This window comes from Eucyclogobius newberryi, unplaced genomic scaffold (assembly GCF_026437365.1).
Source record: "Eucyclogobius newberryi isolate DKJ021-1_F unplaced genomic scaffold, fEucNew1.0.hap1 SCAF_22, whole genome shotgun sequence".
NCBI lineage: Eukaryota > Metazoa > Chordata > Actinopteri > Gobiiformes > Gobiidae > Eucyclogobius > Eucyclogobius newberryi.
In genome coordinates, this window is record NW_027315857.1 from 28552906 (window position 1) to 28570851 (window position 17946).

The following is a 17946-nucleotide window of genomic DNA, read 5'->3' on the forward strand; positions in this document are numbered from 1 at the left end:
AGCTGGAGCTTTAATCCGCACAGCGCCATCTTCACCTTCACTCTCATCCTCATCCTCCGGACTGAACCAGGTCTGAACCAGGTCTGAACCAGGTCTGAACCAGGTCCGAACCAGGACTAAACCAGGTCTGAATCAGGTCTGAACCAGGTCTGAACCAGGTCCGAACCAGGACTAAACCAGGTCTGAACCAGGTCTGAACCAGGTCTGAACCAGGTCCGAACCAGGACTAAACCAGGTCTGAACCAGGTCCGAACCAGGTCTGAACCAGGTCCGAACCAGGACTAAACCAGGTCTGAACCAGGTCTGAACCAGGTCTGAACCAGGTCTGAACCAAGTCTGAACCAGGACTAAACCAGGACCAGGACCATGTCAGGAGGCGGAACGAAAGAAGAAGCGCGCGGCTCCAGTTGGGATTTCATCTGGAACCCGCGCACGCACGAGCTGCTGGGCCGCACCGCGAAGAGCTGGGGTGAGTCTGTGTGTGCGTGAGTGTGCGTGAGTGTGCGTGAGTGTGCGTGAGTGCGCGTGAGGGACAGTGACGTCATCATCAGCTTTAATAAAGAAAATTTATGGACAGACTAACCCAGGTACATACTTTGAACTACAGTAGGTGGCGCTAAATGCACCTTTTCAGTTGGCGGCCAACCGCCATTAAAAGTAACACAACAACAACAACAACAACAACAGTATCAGGACTAAACTGGGATCAGGGCATTTAGCGTTCAATGTCAAACATTTTTATCTTTTAATTTTGAGACTTTGTAAATCCATATTTATCTAAATGAAGGTGTAAATATGTGACTGGGTCAGAGAGAGAATATTTATGAATAAACCCTAACCCAAGTCAGAAAAAGTTTATTTTGGACATTTTGATTTAATAATGTCAGTTTTTGTTATAAAAGGTCTGTTCATGTGTTTTAGGGTCTGTTTAGTCCAAACATACGAAAAATACAACTAAAGGATTTTTATTGTCAACGAGATATGATCAGTGGATTAAATGATGCGGAGCCTAACGCTGACCCTAACCCTAACGCTGACCGTAACCCTAATGCTGACCCTAACTCTAATGCTGACCCTAACTGACCCTAACGCTGACCCTAACCCTAATGCTGACCCTAACTGACCCTAATGCTGACCCTAACCCTAATGCTGACCCTAACGCTGACCCTAACCCTAATGCTGACCCTAACGCTGACCCTAACCCTAATGCTGACCCTAACTGACCCTAACGCTGACCCTAACCCTAACGCTGACCGTAACCCTAATGCTGACCCTAACTCTAATGCTGACCCTAACTGACCCTAACGCTGACCCTAACCCTAATGCTGACCCTAACTGACCCTAATGCTGACCCTAACCCTAATGCTGACCCTAACGCTGACCCTAACCCTAATGCTGACCCTAACGCTGACCCTAACCCTAATGCTGACCCTAACTGACCCTAACGCTGATCCTAATGCTGACCCTAACGCTGACCCTAACCCTAATCCTGACCCTAACTGACCCTAACGCTGACCCTAATGCTGAACCTAACCCTAACGCTGACCCTAACCTAATGCTGATCCTAACGCTGACCCTAAACCTAATGCTGACCCTAACGCTGACCCTAATGCTGACCCTAACGCTGACCCTAACCCTAATGCTGACCCTAACGCTGACCCTAATGCTGACCCTAACGCTGACCCTAACCCTAATGCTGACCCTAACTGACCCATATTGCTGACCCTAACGCTGACCCTAACCCTAATGCTGACCCTAACGCTGACCCTAACCTTAACGCTGAGCCTTAGGCTTACCATAATTGACCCTAACGCTGACCCTAACTGACCCTAATGCTGACCCTAACGCTGACCCTAACTGAACCTTACACTGACCCTAACGGTGACCCTAACTGACCGTGACGCTGACTCTGATGCTGACCCTAACCCTAACTGACCCTAACGCTTACCCTAACGCTGACCCTACCGCTGACCCTAACTGAACCTAACGCTGACCCTAACCCTAATGCTGACCATAACGCTGACCCTAACTGACCCTAACGCTGACCCTAACGCTGACCCTAACCCTTAACTGACCCTAACGCTGACCCTAACTGACCCTAACGCTGACCCTAACGCTGACCCTAACGCTGACACTAACGCTGACCCTAATGCTGACCCTAACGCTGACCCTAACTGACCCTAAGGCTGACCCTAACTGACCGTAACTGACCCTAACGCTGACCCAGACCAGAAGCAGAACCAAGGCAGCACTTTTTCATCAAACTCACAGAAGAAGTAGATCTCAGTTTGAACTTCAGATTTCTGAGGCAGATTTAGGGCATTTTCCTGAACTACAAACGTATTTCCTTCTGCTCTGACCCTAACCCTAACCCTAACCCTGACCCTGACCCTAACCCTAACCCTAACTCTGACCCTAACCCTAACCCTGACCCTGACCCTAACCCTAACTTTGACCCTAACCCTGACCCTAATCCTAATGCTGACCCTAACGCTGACCCTAACCCTAATGCTGACCCTAACTGACCCTAACGCTGACCCTAATGCTGACCCTAACTGACCCTAACGCTGACCCTAATGCTGACCCTAACCCTAACCCTACCTCTGACCCTAACCCTGACCCTGACCCTAACCCTAACCCTAACCCTAACCCTAACCCTAACCCTAACTTTGACCCTAACCCTAACGCTGACCCTAACCCTGACCCTAACCCTGACCCTAACTTTGACCCTAACCCTGACCCTAACCCTAATCCTAATGCTGACCCTAACGCTGACCCTAACCCTAATGCTGACCCTAACTGACCCTAACGCTGACCCTAATGCTGACCCTAACTGACCTTAACGCTGACCCTAATGCTGACCCTAACGCTGACCCTAACCCTAATGCTGACCCTAACGCTGACCCTAACCCTAATGCTGACCCTTACTGACCCTAACGCTGATCCTAATGCTGACCCTAACGCTGACCCTAACCCTAATCCTGACCCTAACTGACCCTAACGTTGACCCTAATGCTGAGCCTAACCCTAACGCTGACCCTAACCCTAATGCTGATCCTAACGCTGACCCTAACCCTAATGCTGACCCTAACGCTGACCCTAACCTTAACGCTGACCCTAATGCTGAACATAACCCTAATGCTGACCCAAACGCTGACCCTAATGCTGACCCTAACGCTGACCCTAACCCTAATGCTGACCCTAATGCTGACCCTAACTGACCCATATCGCTGACCCTAACGCTGACCCTAACCCTAATGCTGATCCTAACGCTGACCCTAACCCTAATGCTGACCCTAACGCTGACCCTAACCTTAACGCTGACCCTAATGCTGAACATAACCCTAATGCTGACCCAAACGCTGACCCTAATGCTGACCCTAACGCTGACCCTAACCCTAATGCTGACCCTAACGCTGACCCTAACTGACCCTAATGCTGACCCTAACGCTGACCCTAACTGAACCTTACACTGACCCTAACGGTGACCCTAACTGACCGTGACGCTGACTCTGATGCTGACCCTAACCCTAACTGACCCTAACGCTTACCCTAACGCTGACCCTACCGCTGACCCTAACTGAACCTAACGCTGACCCTAACCCTAATGCTGACCCTAACGCTGACCCTAACTGAACCTAACGCTGACCCTAACCCTAATGCTGACCCTAACGCTGACCCTAGCTGACCCTAACGCTGACCCTAACCTTAACGCTGACCCTAATGCTGAACATAACCCTAATGCTGACCCAAACGCTGACCCTAATGCTGACCCTAACGCTGACCCTAACCCTAATGCTGACCCTAATGCTGACCCTAACTGACCCATATCGCTGACCCTAACGCTGACCCTAACCCTAATGCTGACCCTAACGCTGACCCTAACCTTAACGCTGACCCTAACGCTCACCATAAATGACCCTAACGCTGACCCTAACTGACCCTAATGCTGACCCTAACGCTGACCCTAACTGAACCTTACACTGACCCTAACGGTGACCCTAACTGACCGTGACGCTGACTCTGATGCTGACCCTAACCCTAACTGACCCTAACGCTTACCCTAACGCTGACCCTACCGCTGACCCTAACTGAACCTAACGCTGACCCTAACCCTAATGCTGACCCTAACGCTGACCCCAACTGACCCTAACGCTGAACCTAACGCTGACCCTAACCCTTAACTGACCCTAATGCTGACACTAATGCTGACCCTAATGCTGACCCTAACGCTGACCCTAACTGACCCTAAGGCTGACCCTAACTGACCGTAACTGACCCTAACGCTGACCCAGACCAGAAGCAGAACCAAGGCAGCACTTTTTCATCAAACTCACAGAAGAAGTAGATCTCAGTTTGAACTTTAGATTTCTGAGGCAGATTTAGGGCATTTTCCTGAACTACAAACGTATTTCCTTCTGCTCTGACGCTAACCCTAACCCTGACCCTGACCCTAACCCTAACCCTAACCCTAACCCTAACCCTAACCCTAACTCTGACCCTAACCCTGACCCTGACCCTAACCCTAACCCTCAGTTTAAACTTCAGACTTCTGAAGGAGATTTAGGGCATTTTCCTGAACTACAAACGTATTTCCTTCTGCTCTGACGCTAACCCTAACCCTGACCCTGACCCTAACCCTAACCCTAACCCTAACCCTAACCCTAACTCTGACCCTAACCCTGACCCTGACCCTAACCCTAACTTTGACCCTAACCCTGACCCTAACCCTAATCCTAATGCTGACCCTAACGCTGACCCTAACCATAATGCTGACCCTAACTGACCCTAACGCTGACCCTAATGCTGACCCTAACTGACCCTAACGCTGACCCTAATGCTGACCCTAACCCTAACCCTAACCCTAACTCTGACCCTAACCCTGACCCTGACCCTAACCCTAACCCTAACCCTAACCCTAACCCTAACCCTAACCCTAACCCTAACTCTGACCCTAACCCTGACCTTGACCCTAACCCTAACCCTCAGTTTAAACTTCAGACTTCTGAAGGAGATTTAAGGCTTTTTCCTGAACTACAAACGTATTTCCTTGTGCTCTGACCCTAACCCTGACCCTGACCCTAACCCTAACCCTAACCCTAACCCTAACCCTAACCCTAACCCTAACCCTAACCCTAACCCTAACCCTAACCCTAACTCTGACCCTAACCCTGACCCTGACCCTAACCCTAACCCTCAGTTTAAACTTTAGACTTCTGAGGCAGATTTAGGGCATTTTCCTGAACTACAAACGTATTTCCTTCTGCTCTGACCCTAACCCTTACCCTGACCCTGACCCTAACCCTAACCCTAACTCTGACCCTAACCCTGACCCTGACCCTAACCCTAACTTTGACCCTAACCCTGACCCTAACCCTAACGCTGACCCTAACCCTGACCCTGACCCTAACCCTAACTTTGACCCTAACCCTGACCCTAACCCTAACCCTAACCCTCAGTTTAAACTTCATACTTCTGAGGCAGATTTAGGGCATTTTCCTGAACTACAAACGTATTTCCTTCTGCTCTGACCCTAACCCTAACCCTTACCCTGACCCTGACCCTAACCCTAACCCTAACTCTGACCCTAACCCTAACTTTGACCCTAACCCTGACCCTAACCCTAACGCTGACCCTAACCCTGACCCTAACGCTGACCCTAACGCTGACCATGACTGACCCTAACGCTTACCCTAATGCTGACCCTAACGCTGACCCTAACTGACCCTAACTGACCCTAACCCTAACCATAACCTTAACCCTAACCCTATCCCTATCCCTAACCCTGACCCTAACTCTGACCCTGACCCTCACCCTAACCCTTACCCCAACTCTGACTCTGACCCTGACACTAACCCTGACCCTAACTCTGACCCTAACCCTAACTCTGACCCTAAGTCTGACCCTAACCCTGACCTTAACCCTGACCCTAACTCTGACCCTGACCCTAACTCTGACCCTAACCCTAACTCTGACCCCAACCCTAACCCTAACCCTGACCCTAACCCTAACTCTGACCCTAACCCTAACCCTAACTCTGACCCTAACCCTGACCCTGACCCTAACCCTAACCCTCAGTTTAAACTTCAGACTTCTGAAGGAGATTTAGGGCTTTTTCCTGAACTACAAACGTATTTCCTTGTGCTCTGACCCTAACCCTGACCCTGACCCTGACCCTAACCCTAACCCTAACCCTAACCCTAACCCTAACTCTGACCCTAACCCTGACCCTGACCCTAACCCTAACCCTCAGTTTAAACTTCAGACTTCTGAGGCAGATTTAGGGCATTTTCCTGAACTACAAACGTATTTCCTTCTGCTCTGACCCTAACCCTTACCCTGACCCTGACCCTAACCCTAACCCTAACTCTGACCCTAACCCTGACCCTGACCCTAACCCTAACTTTGACCCTAACCCTGACCCTAACCCTAACGCTGACCCTAACCCTGACCCTGACACTAACCCTAACTTTGACCCTAACCCTGACCCTAACGCTGACCCTAACGCTGACCCTGACTGACCCTAACGCTTACCCTAATGCTGACCCTAACGCTGACCCTAACTGACCCTAACTGACCCTGACCCTAACCCTAACCCTAACTCTGACCCTAACCCTGACCCTGACCCTAACCCTAACCCTGACCCTAACTCTGACCCTGACCCTCACCCTAACCCTTACCCCAACTCTGACTCTGACCCTGACACTAACCCTGACCCTAACTCTGACCCTAACCCTAACTCTGACCCTAAGTCTGACCCTAACCCTGGCCTTAACCCTGACCCTAACTCTGACCCTGACCCTAACTCTGACCCTAACCCTAACTCTGACCCCAACCCTAACCCTAACCCTGACCCTAACCCTAACTCTGACCCTAACCCTGACCCTAACTCTGACTCTGACCCTGACACTAACCCTGACCCTAACTCTGACCCTAACCCTAACTCTGACCCTAAGTCTGACCCTAACCCTGACCTTAACCCTGACCCTAAATCTGACCCTAACCCTGACCCTAACTCTGACCCTAACCCTAACTCTGACCCCAACCCTAACCCTAACCCTAACCCTGACCCTGACTCTGACCCTAACCCTAACCCTGACCCTAACTCTGACCCTAACCCTAACCCTGACCCTAACTCTGACCTTACAGAGCGAAGACTGGGTTTGATTTATAACTCGATGCTGTGGATTTATGAAGTATCTGCAGATTATTCTGGATTAATGTGAAAAACGTATCGCAGTTGAGCAATGACACTGTGCGACCACCAGAGGGAGCTGAGCTTTAGAACATGTCTCTGAGGTTTAGAAGAACCTTTAGAACATGTCTCTGTGTCTGAGGTTTAGAGGAACCTTTAGAACACGTCTCTGTGTCTGAGGTTTAAAAGATCCTTTAGAACATGTCTCTGAGGTTTAGAGGAACCTTTAGAACATGTCTCTGTGTCTGAGGTTTAAAAGATCCTTTAGAACACATCTCTGTGTCTGAGGTTTAGAAGAACCTTTGGAACATGTCTCTGTGTCTGAGGTTTAGAAGAACCTTTAGAATATGTCTCTGAGGTTTAGAAGAACCTTTAGAACATGTCTCTGTGTCTGAGGTTTAGAAGAACCTTTAGAACACGTCTCTGTGTCTGAGGTTTAGAAGAACCATTAGAACATGTCTCTGAGGTTTAGAGGAACCTTTAGAACATGTCTCTGTGTCTGAGGTTTAAAAGATCCTTTAGAACACATCTCTGTGTCTGAGGTTTAGAAGAACCTTTGGAACATGTCTCTGTGTCTGAGGTTTAGAAGAACCTTTAGAATATGTCTCTGAGGTTTAGAGGAACCTTTAGAACATGTCTCTGTGTCTGAGGTTTAGAAGAACCTTTGGAACATGTCTCTGTGTCTGAGGTTTAGAGGAACCTTTAGAACATGTCTCTGTGTCTGAGGTTTAGAAGAACCTTTGGAACATGTCTCTGTGTCTGAGGTTTAGAGGAACCTTTAGAACATGTCTCTGTGTCTGAGGTTTAGAAGAACCTTTAGAATATGTCTCTGAGGTTTAGAGGAACCTTTAGAACATGTCTCTGTGTCTGAGGTTTAGAAGAACCTTTGGAACATGTCTCTGTGTCTGAGGTTTAGAAGAACCTTTAGAATATGTCTCTGAGGTTTAGAGGAACCTTTAGAACATGTCTCTGTGTCTGAGGTTTAGAAGAACCTGTAGAACATGTCTCTGAGGTTTAGAGGAACCTTTAGAACATGTCTCTGAGGTTTAGAGGAACCTTTAGAACATGTCTCTCCGTCTGAGATTTAGAGGAACATTTAGAACATGTCTCTGAGGTTTAGAGGAACCTTTAGAACATGTCTCTGAGGTTTAGAGGAACTTTTAGAACATGTCTCTGTGTCTGAGGTTTAGAAGAACCTTTAGAACATGTCTCTGAGGTTTAGAGGAACCTTTAGAACATGGCTCCGAGGTTTAGAGGAACCTTTAGAACATGTCTCTGTGTCTGAGGTTTAGAAGAACCATTAGAACATGTCTCTGTGTCTGAGGTTTAGAAGAACCTTTAGAACACGTCTCTGTGTCTGAGGTTTAGAAGAACCATTAGAACATGTCTCTGTGTCTGAGGTTTAGAAGAACCTTTAGAACATTTCTCTGTGTCTGAGGTTTAGAAGAACCTTCAGAACATGTCTCTGAGGTTTAGAGGAACCTTTAGAACATGTCTCTCTGTCTGAGGTTTAGAGGAACCTTTAGAACATGTCTCTGAGGTTTAGAGGAACCTTTAGAACATGTCTCTGAGGTTTAGAGGAACCTTTAGAACATCTGTCTGTGTCTGAGGTTTAGAAGAACCTTTAGAACATGTCTCTGAGGTTTAGCGGAACCTTTAGAACATGTCTCTGAGGTTTAGAGGAACCTTTAGAACATGTCTCTGTGTCTGAGGTTTAGAAGAACCTTTAGAACACGTCTCTGTGTCTGAAGTTTAGAAGAACCATTAGAACATGTCTCTGTGTCTGAGGTTTAGAAGAACCTTTAGAACATGTCTCTGTGTCTGAGGTTTAGAAGAACCTTTAGAACATGTCTCTGAGGTTTAGAGGAACCTTTGGAACATGTCTCTGTGTCTGAGGTTTAGAAGAACCTTCAGAACATGTCTCTGAGGTTTAGAGGAACCTTTAGAACATGTCTCTAAGGTTTAGAGGAACCTTTAGAACATGTCTCTGTGTCTGAGGTTTAGAAGAACCTTTAGAACACGTCTCTGTGTCTGAGGTTTAGAAGAACCTTTAGAACATGTCTCTGTGTCTGAGGTTTAGAAGAACCTTTAGAATATGTATCTGAGGTTTAGAGGAACCTTTAGAACATGTCTCTGTGTCTGAGGTTTAGAAGAACCTTTGGAACATGTCTCTGTGTCTGAGGTTTAGAGGAACCTTTAGAACATGTCTCTGTGTCTGAGGTTTAGAAGAACCTTTAGAATATGTCTCTGAGGTTTAGAGGAACCTTTAGAACATGTCTCTGTGTCTGAGGTTTAGAAGAACCTTTAGAACATTTATGTAAGTTAATACTTTAATATAAGGGTTAGTACTTTAATATAAGGGTTAGTACTTTAATATAAGGGTTAGTACTTTAATATAAGGGTTAGTACTTTAATATAAGGGTTAGTACTTTAATGTAAGTTGGTACTTTTATGTAAGGGTTAGTACTTTAATGTAAGTTAGTACTTTAATATAAGGGTTAGTACTTTAATGTAAGTTGGTACTTTTATGTAAGGGTTAGTACTTTAATATAAGGGTTAGTACTTTAATGTAAGTTGGTACTTTTATGTAAGGGTTAGTACTTTAATATACGAGTTAGTACTTTAATGTAAGGTGCATTTATATGTTAGAAGTAAATAATACATGAGTTGTTCCAGTATGTGAAATGTTTAGTGATATTTTTGCACTTTTGTGCTTCATTTTTTGGCTCTTTCTTGTCTTGACACTTTTTACATTTTTCTGATCAAACGTGAGAATTTTTCTCTGAATATGAAGCAAAAACATCATATTTTATATTTTGTCGTTTCTTCAGTTTAAAGCAGCTCTGGCCCCGCCCCCAACACAACTCAGACCCCAGAACTCAGATCCCAGAACTCAGACCCCAGATCCCAGAACTCAGACCGTAGACCAGGATTATGCACTAGAACAGGTATAACCAAGGTCTAACCCTGGTCTACAGAATGAGACGTTCTAAAGGTGGGATCTGAACTGGTTTGGTGTTAGAACCCTAATGTCAGGTCTGATGTGTTCTTCCTGCTGTTCTCATGTTCTCAGGTCTGATCTGTTCTTCCTGCTATTCTCATGTTCTCAGGTCTGATGTGTTCTTCCTGCTGTTCTCATGTTCTCAGGTCTGATGTGTTCTTCCTGCTGTTCTCATGTTCTCAGGTCTGATCTGTTCTTCCTGCTGTTCTCATGTTCTCAGGTCTGATGTGTTCTTCCTGCTGTTCTCATGTTCTCAGGTCTGATGTGTTCTACCTGCTGTTCTCATGTTCTCAGGTCTGATGTGTTCTACCTGCTGTTCTCATGTTCTCAGGTCTGATGTGTTCTTCCTGCTGTTCTCATGTTCTCAGGTCTGATGTGTTCTACCTGCTGTTCTCATGTTCTCAGGTCTGATCTGTTCTACCTGCTGTTCTCATGTTCTCAGGTCTGATGTGTTCTACCTGCTGTTCTCATGTTCTCAGGTCTGATGTGTTCTACCTGCTGTTCTCATGTTCTCAGGTCTGATGTGTTCTTCCTGCTGTTCTCATGTTCTCAGGTCTGATGTGTTCTACCTGCTGTTCTCATGTTCTCAGGTCTGATGTGTTCTTCCTGCTGTTCTCATGTTCTCAGGTCTGATGTGTTCTTCCTGCTGTTCTCATGTTCTCAGGTCTGATGTGTTCTACCTGCTGTTCTCATGTTCTCAGGTCTGATGTGTTCTTCCTGCTGTTCTCATGTTCTCAGGTCTGATGTGTTCTTCCTGCTGTTCTCATGTTCTCAGGTCTGATCTGTTCTACCTGCTGTTCTCATGTTCTCAGGTCTGATGTGTTCTTCCTGCTGTTCTCATGTTCTCAGGTCTGATGTGTTCTACCTGCTGTTCTCATGTTCTCAGGTCTGATCTGTTCTTCCTGCTGTTCTCATGTTCTCAGGTCTGATGTGTTCTTCCTGCTGTTCTCATGTTCTCAGGTCTGATGTGTTCTTCCTGCTGTTCTCATGTTCTCAGGTCTGATGTGTTCTTCCTGCTGTTCTCATGTTCTCAGGTCTGATGTGTTCTTCCTGCTGTTCTCATGTTCTCAGGTCTGATGTGTTCTTCCTGCTGTTCTCATGTTCTCAGGTCTGATCTGTTCTACCTGCTGTTCTCATGTTCTCAGGTCTGATCTGTTCTACCTGCTGTTCTCATGTTCTCAGGTCTGATGTGTTCTACCTGCTGTTCTCATGTTCTCAGGTCTGATGTGTTCTTCCTGCTGTTCTCATGTTCTCAGGTCTGATCTGTTCTACCTGCTGTTCTCATGTTCTCAGGTCTGATCTGTTCTACCTGCTGTTCTCATGTTCTCAGGTCTGATCTGTTCTTCCTGCTGTTCTCATGTTCTCAGGTCTGATGTGTTCTTCCTGCTGTTCTCATGTTCTCAGGTCTGATCTGTTCTTCCTGCTGTTCTCATGTTCTCAGGTCTGATGTGTTCTTCCTGCTGTTCTCATGTTCTCAGGTCTGATCTGTTCTACCTGCTGTTCTCATGTTCTCAGGTCTGATCTGTTCTACCTGCTGTTCTCATGTTCTCAGGTCTGATCTGTTCTTCCTGCTGTTCTCATGTTCTCAGGTCTGATGTGTTCTTCCTGCTGTTCTCATGTTCTCAGGTCTGATCTGTTCTACCTGCTGTTCTCATGTTCTCAGGTCTGATCTGTTCTACCTGCTGTTCTCATGTTCTCAGGTCTGATCTGTTCTACCTGCTGTTCTCATGTTCTCAGGTCTGATCTGTTCTTCCTGCTGTTCTCATGTTCTCAGGTCTGATGTGTTCTTCCTGCTGTTCTCATGTTCTCAGGTCTGATGTGTTCTACCTGCTGTTCTCATGTTCTCAGGTCTGATGTGTTCTTCCTGCTGTTCTCATGTTCTCAGGTCTGATGTGTTCTACCTGCTGTTCTCATGTTCTCAGGTCTGATGTGTTCTTCCTGCTGTTCTCATGTTCTCAGGTCTGATCTTGCTGTTTTACCTGGTGTTCTACCTGTTTCTTGCTGGGATGTTCGCTCTTACGATGTATGTGATGCTCCTTACGCTTGACGATTATCGCCCCACGTGGCAGGACCGGCTCACTACACCAGGTAAGACTCCACTCCCCACAATGCACCGGGGCAGGACTACACTAGTGCAGATAAAATACTGAAACTAAAATGAACAAACTAAAGTTTGATTCCAGTTCAAAAATCAATTTATTTTTGTATCGCCCAAAATCCTCTGGTCAGTTTAAGTCCCATGTCCGGGTGGGTTTCCTCTGGTCAGTTTAAGTCTTATGTTCAGGTGGGTTTCCTCTGGTCAGTTTAAGTCTTATGTTCGGGTGGGTTTCCTCTGGTCAGTTTAAGTCTTATGTTCGGGTGGGTTTCCTCTGGTCAGTTTAAGTCCCATGTTCGGGTGGGTTTCCTCTGGTCAGTTTAAGTCTTATGTTCAGGTGGGTTTCCTCTGGTCAGTTTAAGTCTTATGTCCGGGTGGGTTTCCTCTGGTCAGTTTAAGTCCCATGTTCGGGTGGGTTTCCTCTGGTCAGTTTAAGTCCCATGTCCGGGTGGGTTTCCTCTGGTCAGTTTAAGTCCCATGTCCGGGTGGGTTTCCTCTGGTCAGTTTAAGTCTTATGTTCGGGTGGGTTTCCTCTGGTCAGTTTAAGTCCCATGTCCGGGTGGGTTTCCTCTGGTCAGTTTAAGTCCCATGTCCGGGTGGGTTTCCTTTGGTCAGTTTAAGTCTTATGTTCGGGTGGGTTTCCTCTGGTCATTTTAAGTCTTATGTTCGGGTGGGTTTCCTCTGGTCAGTTTAAGTCTTATGTTCGGGTGGGTTTCCTCTGGTCAGTTTAAGTCTCATGTCCGGGTGGGTTTCCTCTGGTCAGTTTAAGTCCCATGTCCGGGTGGGTTTCCTCTGGTCAGTTTAAGTCTTATGTTCGGGTGGGTTTCCTCTGGTCAGTTTAAGTCTCATGTCCGGGTGGGTTTCCTCTGGTCAGTTTAAGTCCCATGTCCGGGTGGGTTTCCTCTGGTCAGTTTAAGTCTTATGTTCGGGTGGGTTTCCTCTGGTCAGTTTAAGTCTCATGTCCGGGTGGGTTTCCTCTGGTCAGTTTAAGTCCCATATCCGGGTGGGTTTCCTCTGGTCAGCTGACCGCGACTAGGACTGTCTCTGCTCTCACAGATCGAGACGAGGCTCACCTCAAGTCAAATACTGAAATGTCAAACGAAAACAACTCAAGATTTCAAATTGATTTTAATACAAACATTATAATAAACACACTCTTTTCTTTTGAAACTAAATAATATTTATCTTGTTCCTTTTGCTTTGGCGTCTCATGTTGTAGAACTTAAAATAACAGTGAATTTCACATGACGCACTCCATCTACTGGCAGCAGAGAGAATTAACCTGGGGAAATAAATAAAAGCTAGATTGAACGCGTAAATTGAGCTAAATACAACTCCAACTGGATTTATGATGACGAACAACGTCTGACCAGACTTAAAAGAGGAAAAATATGCAGATATATGTGTCCTTTAAGCATATTTTCCTTATTTATAATTAACATCACTGCTCCCTCTCATTGCTGCTTTCTGATTGGTTCTCGTGTATTTAAAGGCATGATGATTCGTCCAAAAGGAGACCAGCTCTACATCTCCTTCTCCGTTTCGAAGCCAGAGTCGTACAGTGGCCTCATCTCCAACCTCGATGCTTTCCTCTCACGTAAGAATCACACAAACAAACATGAATCATCACGAATCATCACAAATCATCACAAATCATCACAAATCACCACCAATCATCACAAATCATCATCACCAATCATCACCAATCATCACCAATCATCATCACCAATCATCAACAATCATCACCAATCATCACAAATCATCAACAATCATCAAAAATCATCACAAATCATCACCAATCATCACAAATAATCACAAATAATCACAAATCATAACCAATAATAAACAATCATCACCAATCATAAACAATCATCAACAATCACCACCAATCATCACAAAACATCACCAATCATCACAAAACATCACCAATCCTCACCAAACATCACCAATCATCACCAATCATCAACAATCATCACCAATCATCACAAATCATCATCACCAATCATCACCAATCATCACAAATCATCATCACCAATCATCACCAATCATCACCAATCATCACAAATCATCACCAATCATCAACAATCATCACAAATCATCAACAATCATCACCGATCATAACCAATCATCACGAAACATCACCGATCATCACAAATCATAACACATCATCACAGATCATCACAAATCATCACAGATCATCATCACCAATCATCACAAATCATCACCGATCATCACGAATCATCAACAATCATCACCGATCATCACAAATCATCAACAATCATCAACAATCATCACAAATCATCACAAATCATCAACAATCATCACCGATCATCACCAATCATCACCAATCATCACCAATCATCACAAATCATCAACAATCATCAACAATCCTCACAAATAATCACAAATCATAACCAATAATAAACAATCATCACCAATCATAAACAATCATCAACAATCACCACCAATCATCACAAAACATCACCAATCATCACAAAACATCACCAATCATCACAAAACATCACCAATCATCACCAATCATCAACAATCATCAACAATCCTCACAAATAATCACAAATCATAACCAATAATAAACAATCATCACCAATCATAAACAATCATCACCAATCATCACCAATCATCACCAATCATCACAAATCATCACCAATCATCACAAATCATCATCACCAATCATCACCAATCATCACAAATCATCATCACCAATCATCACCAATCATCACCAATCATCACAAATCATCACCAATCATCACCAATCATCAACAATCATCAACAATCATCACAAATCATCAACAATCATCACCGATCATAACCAATCATCAACAATCATCACCGATCATCACGAAACATCACCGATCATCAACAATCATCAACAATCATCACAAATCATCAACAATCATCACCGATCATAACCAATCATCACGAAACATCACCGATCATCACAAATCATAACACATCATCACAGATCATCACAAATCATCACAGATCATCATCACCAATCATCACAAATCATCACCGATCATCACGAATCATCAACAATCATCACCGATCATCACAAATCATCAACAATCATCAACAATCATCACAAATCATCACAAATCATCAACAATCATCACCGATCATCACCAATCATCACCAATCATCACAAATCATCAACAATCATCAACAATCCTCACAAATAATCACAAATCATAACCAATAATAAACAATCATCACCAATCATAAACAATCATCAACAATCACCACCAATCATCACAAAACATCACCAATCATCACAAAACATCACCAATCCTCACCAAACATCACCAATCATCACCAATCATCAACAATCATCACCAATCATCACAAATCATCATCACCAATCATCACCAATCATCACAAATCATCATCACCAATCATCACCAATCATCACCAATCATCACAAATCATCACCAATCATCAACAATCATCACAAATCATCAACAATCATCACCGATCATAACCAATCATCACGAAACATCACCGATCATCACAAATCATAACACATCATCACAGATCATCACAAATCATCACAGATCATCATCACCAATCATCACAAATCATCACCGATCATCACGAATCATCAACAATCATCACCGATCATCACAAATCATCAACAATCATCAACAATCATCACAAATCATCACAAATCATCAACAATCATCACCGATCATCACCAATCATCACCAATCATCACCAATCATCACCAATCATCACAAATCATCAACAATCATCAACAATCCTCACAAATAATCACAAATCATAACCAATAATAAACAATCATCACCAATCATAAACAATCATCAACAATCACCACCAATCATCACAAAACATCACCAATCATCACAAAACATCACCAATCATCACAAAACATCACCAATCATCACCAATCATCAACAATCATCAACAATCCTCACAAATAATCACAAATCATAACCAATAATAAACAATCATCACCAATCATAAACAATCATCACCAATCATCACCAATCATCACCAATCATCACCAATCATCACAAATCATCACCAATCATCACAAATCATCATCACCAATCATCACCAATCATCACAAATCATCATCACCAATCATCACCAATCATCACCAATCATCACAAATCATCACCAATCATCACCAATCATCAACAATCATCAACAATCATCACAAATCATCAACAATCATCACCGATCATAACCAATCATCAACAATCATCACCGATCATCACGAAACATCACCGATCATCAACAATCATCAACAATCATCACAAATCATCAGCAATCATCACCGATCATAACCAATCATCACGAAACATCACCGATCATCACAAATCATAACACATCATCACAGATCATCACAAATCATCACAAATCATCACCAATCATCACCAATCATCACCAAACATCACGAAACATCAACAATCATCACCAATCATCAATCACAAATCATCAACAATCATCACCGATCATCACCGATCATCACAAATCATCATGAATCACACACGTTAAACCTGCTAAGTCAGAATGGCTGTCAGAAGATTTATTCCCAACCTAAACTCCAGAAAGTATAAACGTATAAAGATCTGATACAGTCTTTTCAGTGACGTGACTCGTGAGGACGTCACTCTTGTTCCCGCCACTGTTAGAAAGTCATAATACGACATCAAAAACAGCACATCTTCCTGAGAATGAAAAGGAAAACATACTTGAATTAATCTTCTGCAGATGAGTCGCTGAAACTTAAAAGCAGCCAAAATTTACCCCAACTAAGCTTCCTCGTCCAAAATCCGCTTTTCGAATGGACAAGTTCTCAAAGCATTCAAGAGCACGATCCTGAAACACAGCTCCTGGACACTAGCAAATGAGGCTTATAGTTGTATACCATATACTAGAGGCCTGTCGCGCTGCCATACCACGTAATCCTCCATCTGCTGGTAGAAGTATATATATATATATATATATATATATATATATATATATATATATATATATATATATATATATATATATATATATATATATATATATACATATATATATTGGGCTGCCGACCTTGAGAGAAAATAAGTTCTACACAAATACTAAAAAGTCGTTTTCAGGCCGCCCAGGGAATCGATGCATTTTTGACGTCTTGTTCTCTGTTTAAGGGAATGAAGTTCCCACTCGACCGGAAAAGCCATTACAACGGAAGTTCTGAACCGTGGCAAAATGAGGCAAAAGTAGGCGGGGCGGGATAAGGTCAATAATAGAAGGAGGCCGGTCCATGTTTAGTGCTGACTCTGGCACCAGCAGGAGGCCGGTCCATGTTTAGTCCTGACTCTGGCACCAGCAGGAGGCCGGTCCATGTTTAGTCCTGACTCTGGCACCAGCAGGAGGCCGGTCCATGTTTAGTCCTGACTCTGGCACCAGCAGGAGGCCGGTCCATGTTTAGTCCTGACTCTGGCACCAGCAGGAGGCCGGTCCATGTTTAGTCCTGACTCTGGCACCAGCAGGAGGCCGGTCCATGTTTAGTCCTGACTCTGGCACCAGCAGGAGGCCGGTCCATGTTTAGTCCTGACTCTGGCACCAGCAGGAGGCCGGTCCATGTTTAGTCCTGACTCTGGCACCAGCAGGAGGCCGGTCCAT

At 44.6% G+C, this 17946-nt stretch overlaps 1 protein-coding gene across 1 annotated transcript in view; it reads left to right on the forward strand.

Annotated features, from left to right (window-relative positions):
- The first annotated feature begins 359 nt into the window (after positions 1-359).
- Positions 360-17946, forward strand: part of LOC140371988 (sodium/potassium-transporting ATPase subunit beta-2-like) — a 23642-nt gene continuing 6055 nt past the window's right edge. The window contains exons 1-3 of the mRNA XM_072459226.1: positions 360-469; positions 12156-12284; positions 13784-13888. Of these exons, the coding sequence (XP_072315327.1) occupies positions 367-469; positions 12156-12284; positions 13784-13888 (337 nt within the window). The 5' untranslated portion in view covers positions 360-366. The remainder of the gene's footprint in view (positions 470-12155; positions 12285-13783; positions 13889-17946) is intronic.